The sequence below is a fragment of the Pteropus medius genome, unplaced genomic scaffold, assembly GCF_902729225.1.
Source record: "Pteropus medius unplaced genomic scaffold, Ma_sr-lr_union100, whole genome shotgun sequence".
NCBI lineage: Eukaryota > Metazoa > Chordata > Mammalia > Chiroptera > Pteropodidae > Pteropus > Pteropus medius.
The window spans coordinates 1,726,896-1,745,763 of NW_024343732.1; the positions used below are offsets into that span (position 1 = coordinate 1,726,896).

Consider the following 18,868-nt stretch of genomic DNA (forward strand, 5'->3'; position numbering starts at 1 on the left):
AGGGACCCTGGCAGTACCCAGCATGGTGGGCCCCAAGGGGCCTCCCTGAGCATCCATCACATGTGGGCACACACAGATTTAGTTTGGACCAGTGAGAGAGAGAGTCCTACTGGGAACCATTTCCATAGACAAGTTTAGCTATAGAAGGCATGGAGAGGAAGGGCGAGGACACATACTGGCCAATTCCCCACCCTCTTGGTCAGCTACCTGGAGGCCAAGGACACGGAGGCTGAGTAGCAGACACAGTCCAAATCCTTCCAGGGTGCTGGTAGGCAATGGCTTTGCCCTTCTGAGCCTCATTTTCCCACTCAGGAAACATCATGGGCATAGTTTTCTGGACTAAATGTCACCTCTGGGGCCAGGTGTCCAGCACAGGTTGGCAGACAGTGGGCCTGCAGGATGAAGGCAGTTGCATTTGTCTTGGCTCGAACTAGATGGTAGACACTGATGGAGGGAGGGGCCAGAGAACAGACGCATCCCTGAGGGGCTGGCACTGCCCTCACGGAGGCCGGGCCCCTCCCTAGAGCCTGGGCAGCAGCCCCTCAGCTGTCCAGGGCCCACAGCTCAACCCTGGGGTCATGCACGCAGGAGAAGGGCAGGGCTGGGCATGCACTGCTCAGCAGCACTGAGATTAAAATTGCTATGTGATTTCTCTCTGCTCCGCCGGGTCCTGTCAGAGCTCAGAAGTAAGTCTCTTCCTGGGGGTCAGGGGTGCATGGTGGTCATGGGACAGGGCACACACCTAGAGCAGCTTGTGGAGGTGGACAGGGCTTGTGTCCACTCTGCAGACCAATGCAGGCTTCACCTGGGCCTGGGAATCCAAGCTTCTGAGACATCATGAGTTGGGCTGTGTGGCTGAGCTAGCCTCCAGGCCCTGCTATTTCTTACATGCGGGGAGGGAATGGACTACAGGGGTCCTAACCCCAACTTCTGCCTCATACTCCCCCTGCATGTCTCACATGGTAATCCTGGGTGGGGCAGGTGCATGAAGGATCACCCCCCCCCCAATGCAGCCATCACCTAACCCCACCCACGCACCTGTCCCCAGGCTCCGGAGTGTGAAGATTGAGCAGGGGAAGCTGAATGATCAGGCCAACACGCTTGCCGACCTGGCCAAGGTGAGCAGGGAAGGTCCAGGTGGGGAGGCTCCTCAGGCCAAGAGGGACTGGTTGGGTGCCCAGGGGAGAAAGGGGTAACATTCAGTAAAAGACAGGGCCCAGCTCCTGCTGAGGGAGGGACAGCACTGGCACCTATAGGGCAGGCAGGTGACATAAGCAAGGGATGCAGAGTAGGCAGGACAAGCCATCAAGGAATACCAGCCCTGTCTGCAAGAGTCCACTGTGACCAGAGACTCTGATTGTGAGAAGAACTCTGGGAATCTATGTCTGTATAGAAACGCTACTTTTAATATTGGCAAAGATTTTATTTGTAAAAAATCAGTATCTAAGAAAATAGCTTTAATAAAAATATGTAATTAGTGGGCAAAATTGGTGATGTGGTAATTTTGGTATGGATATAAATTCAAATTATAGCATCAGCAGAAAGCTAATTAGTATAGCAATTAAACACCTTTCAGGAAATTAAAGCTCTTGATTGCAAGAGCTCCGTAAGATCAGTTTGTGCTATAAATGGATCTATTTGTTGGTTCTAATATCAAGTCCTACTCTTTCCCGTTTTTTGTTCATCGATTAAAACAGTGGTCCTCAACATTTTTGGCACCAGGGACCAATGCTCCAATGAGAATCTAATGCCTGATGATCTGAGGTGGAGCTGAGGCGGTGATGCTAGCGCTGGGGAGCGGCTGCAAATACAGATGAAGCTTCACTTGCTCCCCCGCCAGGCACTCACCTCCTGCTGTGCAGCCTGGTTCTTAACGGGCCATGGACCAGTACTGGTCCACAGCCTGGGGGTTGGGGACCCCTGCATTAAAAGATATGGCAACTGACCCGATTTTAGTTAGGTGAGCTCTTAGAATGTTTTCACACTATTCTGAATTTGCTCCTGACCAATGATGTGCATTTCATAAATAGTTCATGTGTGAGCTTTGCTTATTGTCTCCACCCCCTAATCAATTAATTAGTCTGAGGCTAATTTAATATTATCTTTAGAAGATGTTAAGTCTTACCCTATTTTACTTCTTATACCCAGCTCATTTTGGATTCACTCTCTTCCTCATTATCAAGAGATTGCAAAATAATTTAATATTAACCTATTTAATTTGGAAGAGAACAGTACAGAGAAAAAAGAAATAATTCAAATGGCAGTTGAAAGAACTTAACCCTAAGAGCTTATAGAAATCATAGGTCAACTAATTTGGTGCCATATGAGATTATAGCCAAAAATATAGAATACCTGGGAAAAACTCAGATACTAGGAATTATAATTTGAATTATCCACATCACACTTTGTTAACATAAATGATTGAAATTTGAATTTTTAAGTTATTTAAATCTTGTAATCACGGTGGTATACTTTCAAAATACAGTTCACAAAAGCTTTGAAAGTCTTTTAGATGAGATTGTATGAGTTTCTAATTTTTTTAATTAAACGAGGTTAAAATATTTTCCATTCTTAAATTTTCATGCTTTCCTTTCCAAAGTTGCTGATTTAATTTGTATCTCTCTGACAAAAATAAAATGTATATCCTAAGTTTAAAAAAAATTTTTTTTTAACACTCAGGGCCAAAATGAACCATCCCAGGGCTGAATGCCTCCAGATGTTATGCTTTTGCCCTGGGGACTGTGGTTCTGTAAGGCAGGCCCGGGTGAAGGTCAGTGGCCCTAGGAGTTGTCTCAAGGTGCTTGCACGCCCCTCCCCTTCAGCGGAGTCAGCCTACCAGTAACAGAAGGAAAGTGGGGCACGGCAGAGGAAAGGCGTGGAGGCTGGAAAGGAGGGACTGCGGGTACCGAAATCGGCGCCTCATCCTGTCTCTCTCCCACAGAGCAAGGGGTCGGGGGTATTTTACCCCCTCAGCTGCACTGTCCCTTCAGTCCAACCCTCGGAAGCCTGGGATGGGTGGTAGGCTGCGGTCCGCCTCGGGGTCTGGTCCCGCAGACCTGGGGTTAGACTGGGTACGATGTTCTAGCGCCACCTGGTGGCAAGAATAGCGTCTGCACCGACAGCTGTTTCCGCATGGCCGGCCTTCTCCTCCAGCTCTGGGTCCCGTTAGGACAGTGTAGCACCAACTCCTGCTGGCTGCACTGTGGGGAGCAGCGAGGTGGTGGGGATGCCCCCTCGTCTACCATAACAGTAATTGTTATGGCTGTCGTATTCCCAGCCTGTGATTGGGTCATATCCTTGGGTAGTCACTTGTCGCTCCAGACCCCTTGTACCATTCCCAGTCTAATGTGCCACATGGCCAGTTAAATCCCTTAGGGCAGCTCTGACCACAGCCATCTGGCCCCAGGACCTCCCTCAGCCTTTCTCAGGTCTGCTGACCCAAGCCTGGCATTCAAGACCTGTCTATCCCCTCACCTATTCTTTCACCATCCCCTGGGGGCCAACAGGAGAACCTGCAGGGCTGGGGGTGTCCTCACAGTCACAGCCATCTCTCTGTGTGTCTGTCCCTCCCTGTCTAACTTGGCCTCTTCTCTCTCCCACCTCTTTGTCTTGGGCAGACACAGAATGCCATGTACGACCTCATGTCGGAGTTGCACGCTCAGCACGAGGACCTTGAGGCCCGTCTGGCTGCTCTCGAAAGCCGCCTGGATTCACTGGGGACCTCCCTGCAGGCCTTGCCTGGCCTCATTGCCCAAGCCATACACCCACTGCCCCCCCCACCCCTGCCTCCATGGCCTGGCCCCCCGGACTGGGCAACCCGGAACCCCCCATGCCAGCGGCCACCCGTGACCCCTTCAGATTGCGGGTGATGGCCCTGCACACCACCGGACCCCACAGTCTTGGCCATCGTGTGGCCAGCACCAACATGCCATCCAGGAAGCCCTGTCCAATGGCACCTCTTGGAGTTCAAAGAGCCAGAGCTGAGTTGGGCAGAGTGGCCGGGGACCCACCCCACCCAGACTGTCTGGGCAGAGGGCAGAGCTGGACCGCAGACAAGGGCAGGGGTGACTGCTGCCTCCCTAGTTGGAGCTGGAGGAGCCTGGAGCTTCCTCTGGTCCCCTGGCCCCCGGACTTTCCCCAGGCCCCTGGTGGGCTCGGAACAACAGGGAGAGGGGTCCTTGCCAGTTCTGAATAAAGCAGGACCCACCCAGTTGCTGCGTATTGTGCATGGGGGGGGGCAGGGATACTCATAATTACAACCCGGGAGGTGAACACCCAGCCCAGGGTCTCAGAATGAATGTGGGGGTCAAGGTGAGCCTGTCTCCATCACTTTCCTAGCTTGGTAGTCTGCTGGGCATGGCCCAATACCAGCCTAGGATGCAGTTGATAATCAGACATCCTTCCCTTTGAACAGCTGACTTTGTTGGCACACCCACCATAGGCCAGTTGCCAGTGAGGCATGGTCCAATGGAGAAGATGCCATGGGTAAGGAGGGCCATTCAGTGTTCATTGCACATGTATTAAGCACCTACCATATACAGGGAATATAATGTAAATTATTAGACTTGTCACCAGAACCTGACCAAGGTAAGATGGGGAAACTGAGGATCAGAGATGTTAAGCCACCTCTCTGGGGGCTATAGGGTGAAGAGGAGTGAGCCAAGACTCAAACTTGGGAGCCCATAGGCCACAGTGAAGAACCTGGACTAGGTGGAGGGCACTCCATGGCGGGGGGCTGGTATAAGTTGGGGAGGGTGTGGTGCGATCCTGGAGTTAAAGTGGCCCCTCTGGGGTGGGCTGGAAAGGAAGGTTCTAGACCCAAGTAGAATCACACAGGTCCTTCCAGTCCTTGGGCTTGGGGTGCTAGGGTTGGGTAGAGGTGGCTGGCACTTGGCAGATCCTCGGCCCTGAGCAGAGTAGGGAGGAGGGCCTGGCCCCAGAGGAGACTAATCTGGGCCCAGTGGAGAGCCCAGGCCCTGGCAGCCTCTAATAAGGCCACTGGCCACCTGGCTCCTGGAGATAGGTTGAGTGCAAGAGAGAGAAGGGTGTGGGGAGGTGCAGGTGGGCTGTGATCATACCTGGATTTGAAACCTAGTTGCCTCTGGTAAGGGAGCATCTGTTTCCTTAGCCGTAAGATCTAGTGATGAGACTAGGGCTCAGGGCTCACCCTCGGGTGCACCTAGTCTTATGGAGGAGCCACAGTAAACACATAGCAGCCACAAACAGTGAGCAGAGCCGTAAAGAAAGAAACAAAGCCAGAGTTTGACTAGTGGACTCAGGAAGTGACATTTGGGCATGGGTGGGGGGTGGGTTGGAGAGTGGATCTGAGCAAGGGCGTTCCTTGCTAAAGAACAGCCAGTGCAATGGCCAAGAGGCAAGAACTGAGCTTGGTGTGTTTGGGAAACAACCAGGAGGTGGCAGGGACAGGAGGAGATAGGAAGCTGGGGCAGCGCCTGGGGCCTAAGGTGCCGGTTGGGGGACACATGAGACCACAAGGCACAGCCCAGTGGCTGCCTCTGCTTTGCGCCAGCCACATCCGCCCCCGCCCGCCTGTGACTCATCAACACCGACCCTACAAAAACAGGGCCCGCCCCGCGCTGGGGGGTGGCAAAGTCAATAGCTCGGGCAAGAGGGCAGCACATCCCCCGAGGCACGTCACGGGGGCGGATGCCGAGGACCAGGAAGTCTGCGGAGGCCCGCGACGCCTGCACAAGTTCTCGGAGAAAGAGCGGGAGTGCCCGCGACGGCGAGGACGAGCGCTGAGACACGGGAGGCCCGCGGTGAGCTTGGTGACCGCGCGGCCCGGCCGCGCTGTCCCCGCGGTGCACCCAGGCCCGCGCCATGCGCCGGGGAGGCGTGCGCACCTTCGCGCTGGAGCTGGCCCGGGGCCCTGGCGGCGCGTACCGCGGCGGGGAGCGACTGTGCGGCTGGGTACTGCTTGAGGCGGCGGCGCCGCTTCGGGTACGAGCGCTCAAAGTGGCTGCGCATGGCGAGGCGGCCACGCACTGGCTGGAGGGCCGAAGCGTGGGTGTCAACGCTGTGTCCAGCGACTTCACGGCCACCGAGACGTACCTGCGACGACGGCAGCTGCTGCTCGGAGGTGAGCAGCTCACTCCCCACCCCATAGCCAGGATCCTCTGGCACCCTCTCCCCAGGTCTGTGTGTCCCTCTCCTCAAGTCTGCGCACCCCTCGAGAGTGGGGAGCCTTTCAACTTATGGGCTATGCGATCCGGTGATCCTTCTCAAAAAATGGGGACCTCCTCCCCAGGGTCTAGGCTCTCCCAACGGGACATCCACCATTACCCTCCCCCCCCAAAAAAAATACTCTCCTGGGAATCCCTCCCAAGGTCTGGGAACCTTACCCACCCAAACCTTGCGCCAAAGTCTGGACGCTCTTGATTTAGTCTGTGTGGTGGAGACCCCCTGTCTGGGGGAATCCCTGGGTAGAGCCGGGAGATCTTCTCTGGACCCCAAAATACCCCCCACTCCGAGCTTGCTCTGCCAGTGCCCCCTCCCTCAGTTTACCTCACAGTGTTTGCAAGGGCGAGTTCTTTCCTGTGTTAGGGGTTCTGATGGCCTTTGCAGGTGAGGAGGAGAAGACTTGGGGTTGGGTCAGATTAGACCAGGTGTCTTAACTGCTGGGAACCTCAGTTCCCCACCCTCAGGAACAGAACAGGGGCCACAGAAAGAACTGCAGAGGATGTGGGCCTCTTTGGGCAGCCCTGGCCCCCTCCTCCCTTATACCCATCTACAAAATGTGCAGCAGGAGGCAGCTCAGACCTGACCTTGCAGCCTTGTCCTAACAGCCGCTAAGTGCGGGAGACTCTTTCCTGAACAGCTGTGGAAAGTGAGGCATAGCAGGCATGGAGTGTGGCAGGAAGGGGCCCCAGAGGCACTTCCCTAACCCCTGAGGCTCAAAGGAAGTTGGGGCTGCTCTCACCCTACAGTTCCCCACTCAATGGTGGCTTCCTTAAGACACTGAAAGGGTGAAACTTTCTTAGCTGCTATGTGACTCTGCCCATCTCTGGACCTCTGGGGATCCATCTGTAAAATGCACTGTTCATTAGGAGCTCCTCTTTCCCACTAGGGTCACCTCAACCCCCACCTCCTGGCTTATGGCGTCCTGTCCTCTCTCTAGGCTCCACTTGGCCTGGAGAGAAGGTCCCAACCCCTTTTATCAGGTCCAGAGCCTCATCCTTCAGGCAGCCCTCCAAGTTCTGATCACTGAGTTGACAGCCTCTGTCCTTCCCTTTGAGCTTGCTGTGACCCCTGTCATGGGCTGACACTGTCCAGTTATGGCTGTCTCCCACTTGGGGTGCCTAGGCCTAAAGGGGACCCAGAGTGGCCTGAGATAGACTCAAAGGGATGGCCAAGGTAAGAGATGGGTTCAAGTAGCAGTGCATCTCGCTGCCACCAGAGGGCAAAGGCTCCCCGCAGATAGCGGGGAGGCGACTCCCTCCTTAGAAACGCCACCTACTGTTCTTTGGAGAAATTGAAGCCCAGAGTGGGGTCATCCCGCCCAGAGGGCACATCTCATCCCTGAACCTGGGAGTGCTTGGAGCTTCCCCAGCGCTCTGCTTTGTGAAAAGACCGGGGCTGGATGTATCTGGAGTAGGCACGAGAGCTAGGCCTAGGGGTCAAGTAGGAGTTTGCCAGGACCTGAAGTTGGGAAAGGAACGTCAGGTGGTAGGAACAGCTTGGGCTAAAGCGCTTAGGCACGACAGAGTGGCTGTGCGTCGGGAGCGGACTGGTGATCCGAGAACGCGCTCTAGGAGGGGTCAAGTAGGGGCGACACTGTGATTCAGGCACAACCCTCTGAGATGGGTACTGATTTTCTTCCGGCTCTGCACGTGGAAACTCAGGCTCCAAGATGTTGTCACTAGTCTGGGGTTACCCAGCTGAGCAGGGTTCGAATGAGAGGAGGGGGTCAGCAGGTGCCCAAAGGGAAGGAGGCCCCACTTATATCTTCCTCCCTCTCCCATTACCCTTCCCAGAAGGGTAAACTGAGGCCAGGGCGACCTAGGCTCAGAGCAACCCGATTGAGCCAGGCGGTTCCACATCCCTCCAGCTCAGGCTGGACATGCCCTGAGTCACGTCTGCAAGTGGTGGCCTGTTGATGATTAAACCCAGGAACAGAAAGGTCTTTCATGGGTGACCTCAGGCTTAGGCCCCGCCTCCGGGCCTCAGTATCTCCTCTTTATCCCCCGGATCCGCGAGAGACCGGCTCTGGGCCCCAGTGCTTCAGTTTCATTCCAGAGTTCACAAGAGTGGAGGATAGGGGGCCTGGAATCTGGGAGTTCGTTCTCGTGCTCCACATCTGGGCGGAGCCACGCCTGGGTGGAGCCACACCTCTCTCCACACCATTGGTTTATTCTCTTATGGAGGCGGGGTCTGAGTCTTGCCCCGCCCCGCCCTGCTATATAAAGGCGGCGCCGGCGCAGACCACGAAGTTTCCGGCACGGCCGGCGAGCGCGGTGGTTTCGCGTCTTGAGGCAGCTGCGTCCGCACCTCTCACCGCTACGTCGGGAGTTCGAAGCCAGGGTCCGCTCGTGGCGTGTTCGCATCCCCGGCGCGATGTTGTTCGACAAAGTGAAGGCGTTCGTGGTACAGCTGGACGGCGCGAGCGCGGGCGCCGATCCGGTGTTTAGTGGTGGCCAGGTCGTGGCCGGCCGGGTGCTGCTGGAGCTGGCGGGCTCGGCTCGCGTAGGCGCCCTGAGGCTGCGCGCGCGGGGCCGCGCCCACGTACACTGGACTGAGTCGCGCAGCACTGGCTCCAGCACCGCGTACACGCAGAGCTACAGCGAGCGCGTGGAGGTCCTGAGCCACAGTGCCACGTTTCTCGCTCCAGGTACGGCCGGTTACCCCTGCGCAGCCCACGTGCTGCGCGCCCCGGGAGCCTCGCGCTGCCACTGAACCACCCCTTTTTGCTCCTACCTGCAGACACTGGAGAGACAACCACGCTGCCTCCTGGGCGCCACGAGTTCCCATTCAGCTTCCAGCTACCTCCGTGAGTCATCTGGGGTTGTGGGGGAGCCCGTTTCAGGTTTGAGGCTTCACTGCTTGGTATCTGGGAACCTCTGATCCCCAAGACTGTCCCCTGGGAAGCCCTCAGGAGTGTCCCTGTGTCTTTCAAACTCTCTAAGTCTTTGGGAATCACCAACCTGCGAGTCTCTGTATTTTGGTCCCTGAAGCCCCTTCCTTCCATCCCCAGAACCCTGGTGACCTCATTTGAAGGTAAACACGGCAGTGTCCGATACTGCATCAAGGCCACCCTGCACCGGCCCTGGGTCCCTGCCCGCCGGGCAAAAAAGGTGTTTACTGTTATTGAGCCTGTGGATATTAACACACCTGCTCTGCTGGTGAGTGGCTGGCTGCCCCGGGAGGTGCGATGGGGCCTGGCTGGCTGCTGGGTGACCCCGACTGGCCCCTCAATCCCTTCACAAAGTAGGGGTTACTGCTGGGTCCTGGCAGGGAGAGGCATGGGAATGTCTGTAAAGTTCAGTGGAGACAGTGCAAATCCTAGCTGCGCCAATTTGCTCTGTGGCTTGGGGCAAGAGTCTCATTCTCTCTGAGCCTCAGATGGCTTGTCTGTAACAGGGTAGAACCAGGGTTTGCAATAATGGCTTATTGAGCACTGATTACATATTAAGCACTTGGCTTGTTCATTTCATTTTTAGCTTTGTGAAATGGATCATATTCCTGGATCCATTTTACTGATAGTTCTGAGATGGTTAAAAAGAAACCAGGAAACTAAGCCCTTCCCCAAGTCCTCCCTCAGCTTGGGGTGGTTTGGAAGCTCAAGCTCCACAGGTCTGTGGTTTGCACAAAGTGACCCGTTTATGTCCCTTTCCTGTCAGGCCCCTCAAGCAGGAGCTCGGGAGAAAGTCGCCCGATCCTGGTGCAATAACCATGGCCTCGTCTCCCTCTCTGCCAAGATCGACCGCAAGGGGTACACACCAGGTAGCAGACGAGAGTGGCCTGATCGGGAAGAGGGCCAGTGACAGGAACGCAGGTGGGGAAATTGAGGCCCTGCCACTTCCTGTCACAGGTGAGGTAATCCCTGTCTTCGCTGAGATCGACAACGGATCCACGCGCCCGGTACTGCCACGGGCGGCCGTAGTCCAGACGCAGACCTTCATGGCACGAGGCGCCCGCAAGCAGAAACGAGCAGTGGTGGCCAGTCTCTCCGGGGAGCTTGTAGGCCCCGGGCGGCACGCACTGTGGCAGGGCCGGGCACTTCGGATCCCCCCCGTGGGCCCTTCCATCTTGCACTGTCGTGTGCTGCATGTGGACTATGCCCTCAAGGTGGAGTATTATAGGAGATTGTGGGGGGGCTGCATCTGCTCTGTCCCCAGACAGAGTCCTCCCTAGGCTGGAGCTGGGGCCTCCCAGCACAGGAAGGGCCTCCTTCTTTAGAAGGCAGGTATGGTGAGGCCGCCTGGGCATCCTCCATTGTGGCTTCTTCCTCAAGGTCTTCGTGGACATCCCGGGCACATCCAAGCTGCTCCTGGAGCTGCCGCTGGTCATCGGCACTGTTCCCCTGCACCCTTTCGGCAGCCGCTCGTCCAGTGTGGGCAGCCATGCCAGCTTTCTGCTGGACTGGGGGCTAGGGGCCCTGCCAGAGCGGCCAGAGGGTGAGCACCCTGTCCTGCTATCCCGGGGCAGGGAGGGGTGCTGGGCAGAAGCGGTGCCAGGCTGACTCCACCTCCTCAGCCTCAACACTCCCATCTACAATAATCATGTTGGTGACCACGGGTTCCCCAGAATCCCAGGCTGAGAGCACATAGCCCGGCAGCCCAGAACTGGCACAAACAGGCTCCTGGCCATTGTTCCCAGTTCTGGGGCTCCCTCCTCACCAGCCTCACCCCCTTGGCTCTCACTTCCAGCCCCTCCTGAGTACTCAGAGGTAGTAGATGATGTGGCAGCAGTGGGGCAGAGCCCCTTCCTACCACCTCAGGATTTCGACATGAGCCTCGAAGGCCCCTTCTTTGCCTATATCCAGGAGTTTCGCTACCGCCCACCGCCCTTGTACTCTGAGGTGAGTTCAGAGGTCCAAGAAGCCCCCATGCCTCTCTAGGCCCTGGGAACCAAAATAAGGGTGGAAGACACAGGAATTTTAAATGATGAAACTTCCATGCATATGTTCAGGGCCCGAACCAGCCTTGATTCCAAGTCTGCTCTAGGGGTTCCCCTTGGCTGACTGCACTGGAGACTAGCAAGGGGGAAACTTGCGGAGCCTCTGGTGCCCCCTGAGACTTGATGGGTTCTTTTCCCTCAGGAGGATCCAAACCCCCCCTCGGAGGCCATGAGGCCACGCTGCATGACCTGCTGAGTGGAAGTGGATACCTTGAGGAACAAGATTGCCCATATACTTCCAGCCACTGTGGACATGGGGAGTGGCTGGATCAAGAGCAGACCAGCCCGACTGCACTGAAGTTGGGGAAACCAAGTCTTGGAACAGGGCAGGGCTGTTCTGATATCACACAGGACAGAAGGAGAACCAGTCTGGGATCTGACTTATCTGGACTGGGCCTCGTAAGGCATCAGATGCAGGATCTGAGAGACCGTTCAAGCTGTCTGTGCTGGCCTGTGGGCAGGGTTGGGTGCCCCAGGGGCTTTCAGTCTGAAGAGACACAGCCAGACATAAATACTTCCAGTCTTATGGGACCAGAGGAAGGGTCTCAGGGCTGAGAGAATCCAGAGAGTATGCAGAGAAGACTTTCTAGAGGAAGGGGCATTTTAGCTGAGGCTTTGGTGTATGAATAGGAGCTCAGCAGGCAGGCAAGCAAGAGAGAAGAGAAGTCGGAGAATGTCGGAGCTGAGTGATGGTTGGAGACTGCCCTGTTCATCTTAGAAATGGGGCTCAGAGGGCAAGGCGAGAGGGCCCAGGAATGTGGCATTTGGGGAAGAAGGTCATGGGAGCCATGTGGGGCCTGTGGGCTGCAGGTGCAGTGGCTCTAGTCTTTGAAGCCTCTGAAAGCCAGAGATTCCTACCCCAGGCTGGAAGTTCCTAGGGGCTCCTCCAGGTACTCCAGACACAGAGCTGCCTGGGTGCTATATGGCCTAGGTTCAGAGGGGAACAGACAAAGCCAGTTATGTAACTTGCAAATGAAATCCTTGTTCAAGGATTATTAAGAATTTTAAGATAGTGACAGCAGAGCATTCAACCAGGCCTTGGGGACAGAGGTCATCCTGGGGTGACACAGCAGGGCCAGTATGTTTCTGGAGACCCCTACGTCCTGGAGGGACAAAGTGGGAAAGGGCAGCTGGACAAGCCCCCAGTTGCAGAGTCCCAGCCTGGGACTCAGCATTTCTAATAAGCCTTAAATTGTTCTCTTTTGTATAATTATTTTTTTAAAAATAAAAATATGGAGAAAGAGCCTAGGCTTAATTGGTTTATCTTCTTCCAGCTGCTGAGGAAGCTGGGGTGGCCTTGACTGCCATCCTAGGTCAGGATCTTGGATTGAATTCCAGGCTGACGAGGGGTAAAGGGCCCATTGTACAGGAGGAGAAACAGGCTTGGAGACAAAAAAGAAAGCTGAGCTCGGGCTGGAGCCAAACCCCATGTCCCACACCTCTCCCCTGATGCAGTTACATGGCTGGCAGTGTGAATGATGGAGGATAGACAGAGGTTTCCTCTGTCCTCAGCAGATGGAGAAGAGGTTGGCTGGGCCGTGCAGGGGGTTTGGGTACATAAGGGTACTGCCTGAGTCTGGGCTTTTTTGTTTTTATTGAGGTACAATTCATATACCATAACATTTATCATTTTAAAGTAGACAATTCCATAATGTTTAGCACATTCACAATAGTGTGCAACCATCTCCTCTGTCTAGCTTCGGAACATTTCCATGACCCCATCCCCATTAGCAGTCACTCCCCATTCCCCAGCCCCTGGCGACCACTAATCTGCTTTTCGTCTCTATGGATTTGCCTGTTCTGGACATTTTATATAAATCGAATCACACCCTGTGGTCGGGCTTCTTTCACTCATCATGTCTCCATGGTTCATCTATGTTGTGGCATGCGTCACTGCTCCACTCATTTTTATGGCTGTATAATATTCCACTGTGTGAATAGACTGCATTTTGTTTATCCAGTCATCAGCCGATGAACATTTGAGTCCTTTCCACGTTTTGGCAGTTGTGACAAGGGCTACTGTGGACCTGCATGTACAGGATTTGTTTGAACACACACTGGGCATTAAGACAGCCTGAGTGGCAGAAAGTTGCCATTCTCCTGGAGTTGCAGGTGGGGAAAATGAGTTCAACAGAGTGAGGTAACTCACCCAGGGTTCGTAGCCCTCATTACTCTCTGAAATTCCTATTTAGATATTCACTTGTTAGTCTGAGCCTTTGAGGATGGGGCTGGGTTAGGGTTGCGTCCCTGGCCCCAGCACATAGCAGGCGTGAAGCGGGGTTGCTGACTGATTGATTGACTGGAGGGGACTCCTTCCCTACTCTGTGGACCTGGCACCAGTTCAGAGTTAAATGCCAGGTCTGTCTCTGTCTCTCACTGCTGTCTCAGTTTCTCCCACTCTTGATTTCTCTGTCTCTTGTCTCTTGCACACCATCTCTCTCGGTCACCGTCTCTCTGTCTCTGATCCTTTCACTGTCTCTGCTTCTTACCCTGGCCGGGCCAGGCTCAGGGCAATGGATGAAAGGCAGGCAGGGCGCCTGCGCTTGTTTTCCGCTCTCACTGGCAGGGGGCCCAGCTGGGCTGCTGTTCAGGAATCCTCCGGCTGGCCGCCCTGCTCCAGCCACCAGGCACAAGCTGCCACCAGCCTCTCTTCCCGGCACATTCTGTCCTGAGCAGGGTGTGCTGGGGGTGGATGGGAGGGAGGATGCATTCCTGCTGGGCTCCAGTTACAGGACAGCTCGTCCTGATGGCCCTGCTCCCCACTAGTGCTGCCCCCTGATGCCTCCCCTACCTGCTCTGGGCTTAGATCTTCCTGAATGTGGCCCCTCTGTCAGTTCATCCCTACCTCAGGGCCTTTGCACCTGCTGTACCTTTCACCTGGTGCTCCCTCTCCCCAGATCTGCTCTGGATGTTCTTTGTAGGCCTCGGATCACACATTACTTCCTCAGGATGCCCTCCCAGTTTCCAGACCAGAGCACCCCCTCGGTCTGTGCCCTTGCCTGATGCATTTTGCTTCCTGACCTTTTCCCCACCCTAGAATTATATATTTACTTGTTTGTTAATGTAATATCTGTTACCCTAAAGCCCCACTGTGTCCCCAACTCTGGGCACACACAGTAGGTGCTCGGTAAATAGTTCAGAATTGACATCATTTCCTCCTGAAGTTCAGCTCTGCAGGAGTTGCCCAGGCTCGCTCACTCACGGAGCTTCCCATCCCCTCAGTCCGCCTGAACCTGTGCCACCCCCTGTTGTTCCGTGCAAGGACAATCTTCCAGTCCTCCTGCCTTTGCCCAGGGAGTTCCCTCTACCAGATGCACCTTTTCCAGCAAGAAGCTGGGTCTCTGTGAATCTTGGGCCGACAGGGATCCACACGCAAGGATGCCCTGATGCATACACACACACATGCAGAAACACGCATGCACACATACGTGCAGAGAAACAGAAATGGGCCAGTGAACTCAGCCACATGAGGATCCAGCATGCCAACAACTGTCTGAATAGGTATTCCAGTAATGACCACACTCACCCCATCACCAGGCACCCACAGCCCTGGTTGAGGGCTTGCTGGGTGTTCATGTGCAGAGTGGGAAGCAGTTATGGTCGCCACATTCCAGATGGGAGCAGGACATGGGATTGAACTCACAGCAGGTTGTGCACAGACTTGTTCAAATACACCTCTGCCCTCACTACCCCTGTTGGAGTGTTGTCCCTCACCTTGTTTTTGATGTTCAGGGAAGGCCAGGAAAGTCCCCTGAAAGCATCAGGCTGGGCAAGGGGCCCAGGAGGAAGTGATGACTCAGCAGGCTGCCATCAGTGCCTGCCACGCTGGGGCTGGGCGGCTGTCTAGGGGATTCACAGAGAAGGACAATGAAGGACGGGAGCTGTGGCATGAACAGGCCTTCCTTCCACACCCCTCCCAGCCTCAGCAGGCCGGGACGGGGTAGGGCACCTTTGTGCTCCAACACCTCAGCCCTGCTGAGCCCTATTCACAGGTGGAAAAAATGAGGCACAGAGAACAGGTGACTTGCCCAAGGCCCCCCAAGTCAGATAGGCAGGGCCCCCCAAGTCCTCGGTAAAAGGGTCTTGGGACACCTGCTCTCCCTGGCTGCTTCGGGTGGATATAAAGAGTCAGGTCCACTTCCAGGCTCCAGATATGGACATGTGACCAAATTTGGCAAATTAGAGCCTTTTGTCACCACAGACACAGGAATTGGTTCAGGGATAGACATGTGACTCTGGCTAGGCCAATCATCCTGGGAGTTTGGGGGCTCCCTGGAGATGATGATAGGGGCCATCTTGCCACCATGACAAGAACAGCAGAACAGAGTCCCAAAGACATTGCAGTGGAGTCCACAGACATCCCCAGCCTGTGGAGTCAGGGTGGAGCCAGAGGGAAGGATGGGAAATGGAGGGTCCTAGGACAGCTTCCAGGAGGAGAGGACATTGGAATTGAGGCTTTGATGGATGAAGAGGAGTTCACCAAGGAGTTTGGGAAAGGCATTCCAGGCAGAGGAATTAGCGTGTAACCATCGCAGGCAAGAGAAAGCCAGACATGCTCTCAGCCTTCCCAGTGGCTCTATGGGGCTGGAGCACAGGGAAGGCAGCCACAGCCTTGTTTGTTTATTTGCTCCTAGGCTGGGTGCTCCCTCCACCACAGCCCCCTGAGGGTGGGACCAGGTCTGTCTTGTTGGCAGAGGACGTTCCATTAATGTTTGTGATTAATATTGGTGACATTGGTGGCCCTTCTTTTGGGCATGATGGGTGGGATGAGAGGGGGAATGGTGAATAAGGGGAGGTTACGGTCATGAGGCAGGAGAGCTTAGGGCTGTGTGTGGGTGGCCTCTGGAGCCTGGGAGCCACGGTCTAGGCAGGAGGGGTGATTCTCCATTTGTGAACCCCCGACAACAGACATGGTGCTCCAGAGGAAGGCAGGTTAGAGCTTGGGGTCTGGACTCCGGGCACCACCTCTTCCTTCCTTTGTGACCCTGGGCTAGTGGCAGCACCTCTCTGAGCCTCGGTTTCCTCATCTGGAACCTGACCTCACTGTAGGATAGGATAAGTACTAGGGTGCAGAGTCTGTGAGGCTGGATGCGGGGTGCTGAGACAGTGGCAGGGAGGGGCAGGACTGTCCAGAACATTCTGTCAGCACTTCCCAGCCTCTTTGAAAACAGGAAGCCAGCTCTCGAGGGAGCCCCCAGCAGCGCTTCCTGAGCCTTGTGATGTGACCCGTGCTGGTAGGAGTGTGTTTGCAGGCGGCCTGGAAAGAGGTGGGGCCGCCAGAGTGTGCATGTGTGTTTGCGTGTCAGCCCTGTCAGTGGAGCTGCCCAGAGGTGTGTGCATGTGTGTTATATGTACTCACCTGTGGGTTTACATGTCTCAATTAATGCGGGAAGCAGACACGCACTTGTCAGTGCATTGGCGGCAAGTCTGGGTTTTGTGTTGGCATGAGTGTCTGCTGGAGGTGGGTAGTGACTTCTGCTGGCTCTTGCAGGCCCTTGCTAACATGGGCTGGTGTGTGCTGCTGGGTTGTCCCTAGGCTTCTGAATCCCTAGGTCTTCCCTGATTCAGCTGCCAATGGTTACTCTAGATTTAATCTCTTCCTTGCTCCAAGCACACCGTGGCTCCTCTTGATCCCTAGGCCCTTCATGGCCCCTGTGACCGCCCTTCCTCCTTTCTTTTCGTCTTCCTGTTGCTCATTAGCCTCCACCCCACCTGCTCCCTTGCTGTCCCTCAAGGCTGCCAAATAGATTCCTGCCTCAGTGCCTTTGCACCTGTTATGCCCCCTGGTCAGGCTGCTCTTCCCTCACCTACTCTCCATCTCTCAGGCCTCAGAATAATAGCCTTGGGAGAGTCGCCACCCGCTCCCACTTGTCAGCTGCCCCCTACCCTGCCCCAAGTCCTGACCATAGGCCTCAGCTGTCAACACTTCCCTCTGCACTCTAAGATGTGTGGCATCCCTCTATAAGTCTCAGTTTATTCTTTGGTAAACTGAGACCAATTTCAGTATGGCCTCACTGGCCCAAAATCATCCAGAAAGTGAAAAAGCGTGGATTCGCACCTAGGCTGGCCTGATCCCAGAGCCTTTGTCCTTGTCCCATCAAGTGGGAGAAACACTTGAGGGTCAGGGACAGTCTGGGGTCACTCAGCCACAGGAGCCAAATGGGGCCAAACTGTGGCCTCCAGTATGTCATGTTCTTAGGATGCCTTTCTCTTACTGGAAAACTTCTACTCATCCTTTAAAACCCCACCTCCTTATCCCTTTTCTCTGACCTAGTTCTGACTCCATGGGTTGAGGGCATCCGTGTCTGGCTGCCAGGGCTGAGGCCTCTCAGGAGCCCAGCAACACTCAGCCAGAAGAAACACGAGACCGTGTTTCTCACATACGGCCGCTCTGGAGCTGGCCCAGGTGCCTCTGCCAGGCCCAATCCCTCTCCCAGGTGCCTCCTGCTGGCGTATCACCCTCAGGACCTGCCGAGCTCCTGGTTTAGAAGGGCAGGCAAGACATTTCACTCAACCCATAGGCCCATGTGTTCTGGAAACTTCCCTCTGGCCTGAGCTCACATAGCTCCATGCCAGGCTGGTTTACCTGTGAAATGGACCAGAGACATTCTAAGATCCAGGTGATGCGGCGGGAGTTTCTTGCTGGCCTCTCAGTGCCCCAGTCCAGGGCAGCCATGGGGCTGTGAAAAAAGGCTCGGACCCCATTTCTCGCACACCTTCCCCAAAGCCCATGAGGTCCCATGTGGCCTGGCCCCCACAGCCTCCATCATAACAGGTTCTGTCCCACCTCCGGGCCTTTGCACATGCTGTCGCTTCTGCCCTGATAGCCCTTCCCTCACTCCACACAAGGCCTCTATCTTCTCCTCCTACAGATCTAAGTTCAAATGTCCCCTCTTCAGAAGCCCCTCATCCTCCCTGACCACAGCTGCCCTCCCTTCTCTTGTGCTTCTAGAATTCATAATTAGGACATATCGGTGGTTCACGGCCATTCTCTGCCTCCCTCTGTAATGGGAGCTCCGAGAAGGTGGGGCCACAGCATGTAGTCAGTGTGCAATAAGTGAGTACACCATAACAAACAAGATTGCAGAATCCCAGAGTGTGTCCCCCTCCCCTACCCCCGCCCAAGGAAAAGTGACCTGGCCTCACCGTTGGCCCCAGATCCTTGCTGCCTCCCTCCCCCAGAGCCTGCTTGGTGTTCACGTTGGTGGTGGGGTAACAGAAGGGCCTGCTCAGTTATTTGTGCCCTGGCCTCCCCCATGAAACCCTCCCATCATGAGCTGAAGCACCTTTTCCTTTCAGACCCCAGGCCGAGAAAGGTTCATAATTCCGGCCACCTCAGTCTACAACATGGATGGGAAGTCCAAAGTCATGACAAGTTCTGTCTTTGTGTCCAGGCTCTGCTCCTACTCTAGCCATAGCTCCCCGTCACCTTCAGGAGAAAGTCCAACTCTTCAGCTCAGAAATCCTAGTCCTGATAGAGTGGACAAGGTCCTTCCTTTCTCCTTCGCCTCATTCTCAGTCACCCTTTGCATCTCGTCTTGGTTGGTTTCCCAGTAGTGACTGTCGACACGGTCTCAGGACACATTAACTGCTGTCAGAGACCAAATATTCACTGCACTGAGCATGTCAGCACATCCGGCTGAATGTGACTCTTACAAAGTAATGGGACTCACTGTTTGCACAGTATACAAACACCATGGAACACTGACCACTAACAGGATACTAAGTGCAG

General features: G+C 55.1%; 2 protein-coding genes across 13 annotated transcripts in view; both read left to right on the plus strand.

Annotated features, from left to right (window-relative positions):
* The window catches only part of KCNN1 (potassium calcium-activated channel subfamily N member 1), a 28,916-nt gene extending 24,704 nt beyond the window's left edge, over positions 1 to 4,212 (plus strand). For 5 of the 9 annotated variants that reach the window (XM_039867835.1, XM_039867834.1, XM_039867833.1 and 2 more), the window contains 2 exons: positions 1,049 to 1,118; positions 3,618 to 4,212. In XM_039867835.1, the coding sequence (XP_039723769.1) occupies positions 1,049 to 1,118; positions 3,618 to 3,869 (322 nt within the window). In that variant the 3' untranslated portion in view covers positions 3,870 to 4,212. Of the gene's footprint in view, positions 1 to 677; positions 687 to 1,048; positions 1,119 to 1,697; positions 1,737 to 3,617 lie in introns of those variants that run through there. The other 4 variants (XR_005653909.1, XR_005653908.1, XR_005653910.1 and 1 more) reach the window with 4 other exon arrangements.
* A 1,384-nt stretch (positions 4,213 to 5,596) lies between these two features.
* Positions 5,597 to 12,380, plus strand: ARRDC2 (arrestin domain containing 2). Of its 4 annotated transcripts, none has more exons than XM_039867841.1 (9): positions 5,597 to 6,155; positions 8,427 to 8,848; positions 8,941 to 9,007; positions 9,212 to 9,359; positions 9,858 to 9,960; positions 10,049 to 10,305; positions 10,472 to 10,634; positions 10,887 to 11,038; positions 11,279 to 12,380. In XM_039867841.1, the coding sequence occupies exons 1-9, from the start codon at positions 5,842 to 5,844 to the stop codon at positions 11,330 to 11,332; spliced, it is 1,680 nt and encodes a 559-aa protein (XP_039723775.1). In that variant the 5' UTR covers positions 5,597 to 5,841; the 3' UTR covers positions 11,333 to 12,380. The 4 variants fall into 4 exon arrangements, with proteins under 4 accessions (XP_039723775.1, XP_039723778.1, XP_039723776.1 ...); XM_039867842.1 differs by having other exon boundaries at positions 5,962 to 6,100; positions 8,385 to 8,848; XM_039867843.1 differs by having other exon boundaries at positions 5,969 to 6,100.
* The last annotated feature ends 6,488 nt before the right edge of the window (positions 12,381 to 18,868 follow it).

Bases quoted from the DNA above. Each gene is read 5' to 3' on its own strand.
- ARRDC2 (XM_039867841.1), top strand. From the start codon at position 5,842: ATGCGCCGGGGAGGCGTGCGCACCTTCGCGCTGGAGCTGGCCCGGGGC. The intron at 9,008-9,211 runs GTGAGTCATCTG...TTCCATCCCCAG, and splicing joins TTCAGCTTCCAGCTACCTCC to AACCCTGGTGACCTCATTTG. The intron at 11,039-11,278 runs GTGAGTTCAGAG...CTTTTCCCTCAG, and splicing joins CACCGCCCTTGTACTCTGAG to GAGGATCCAAACCCCCCCTC.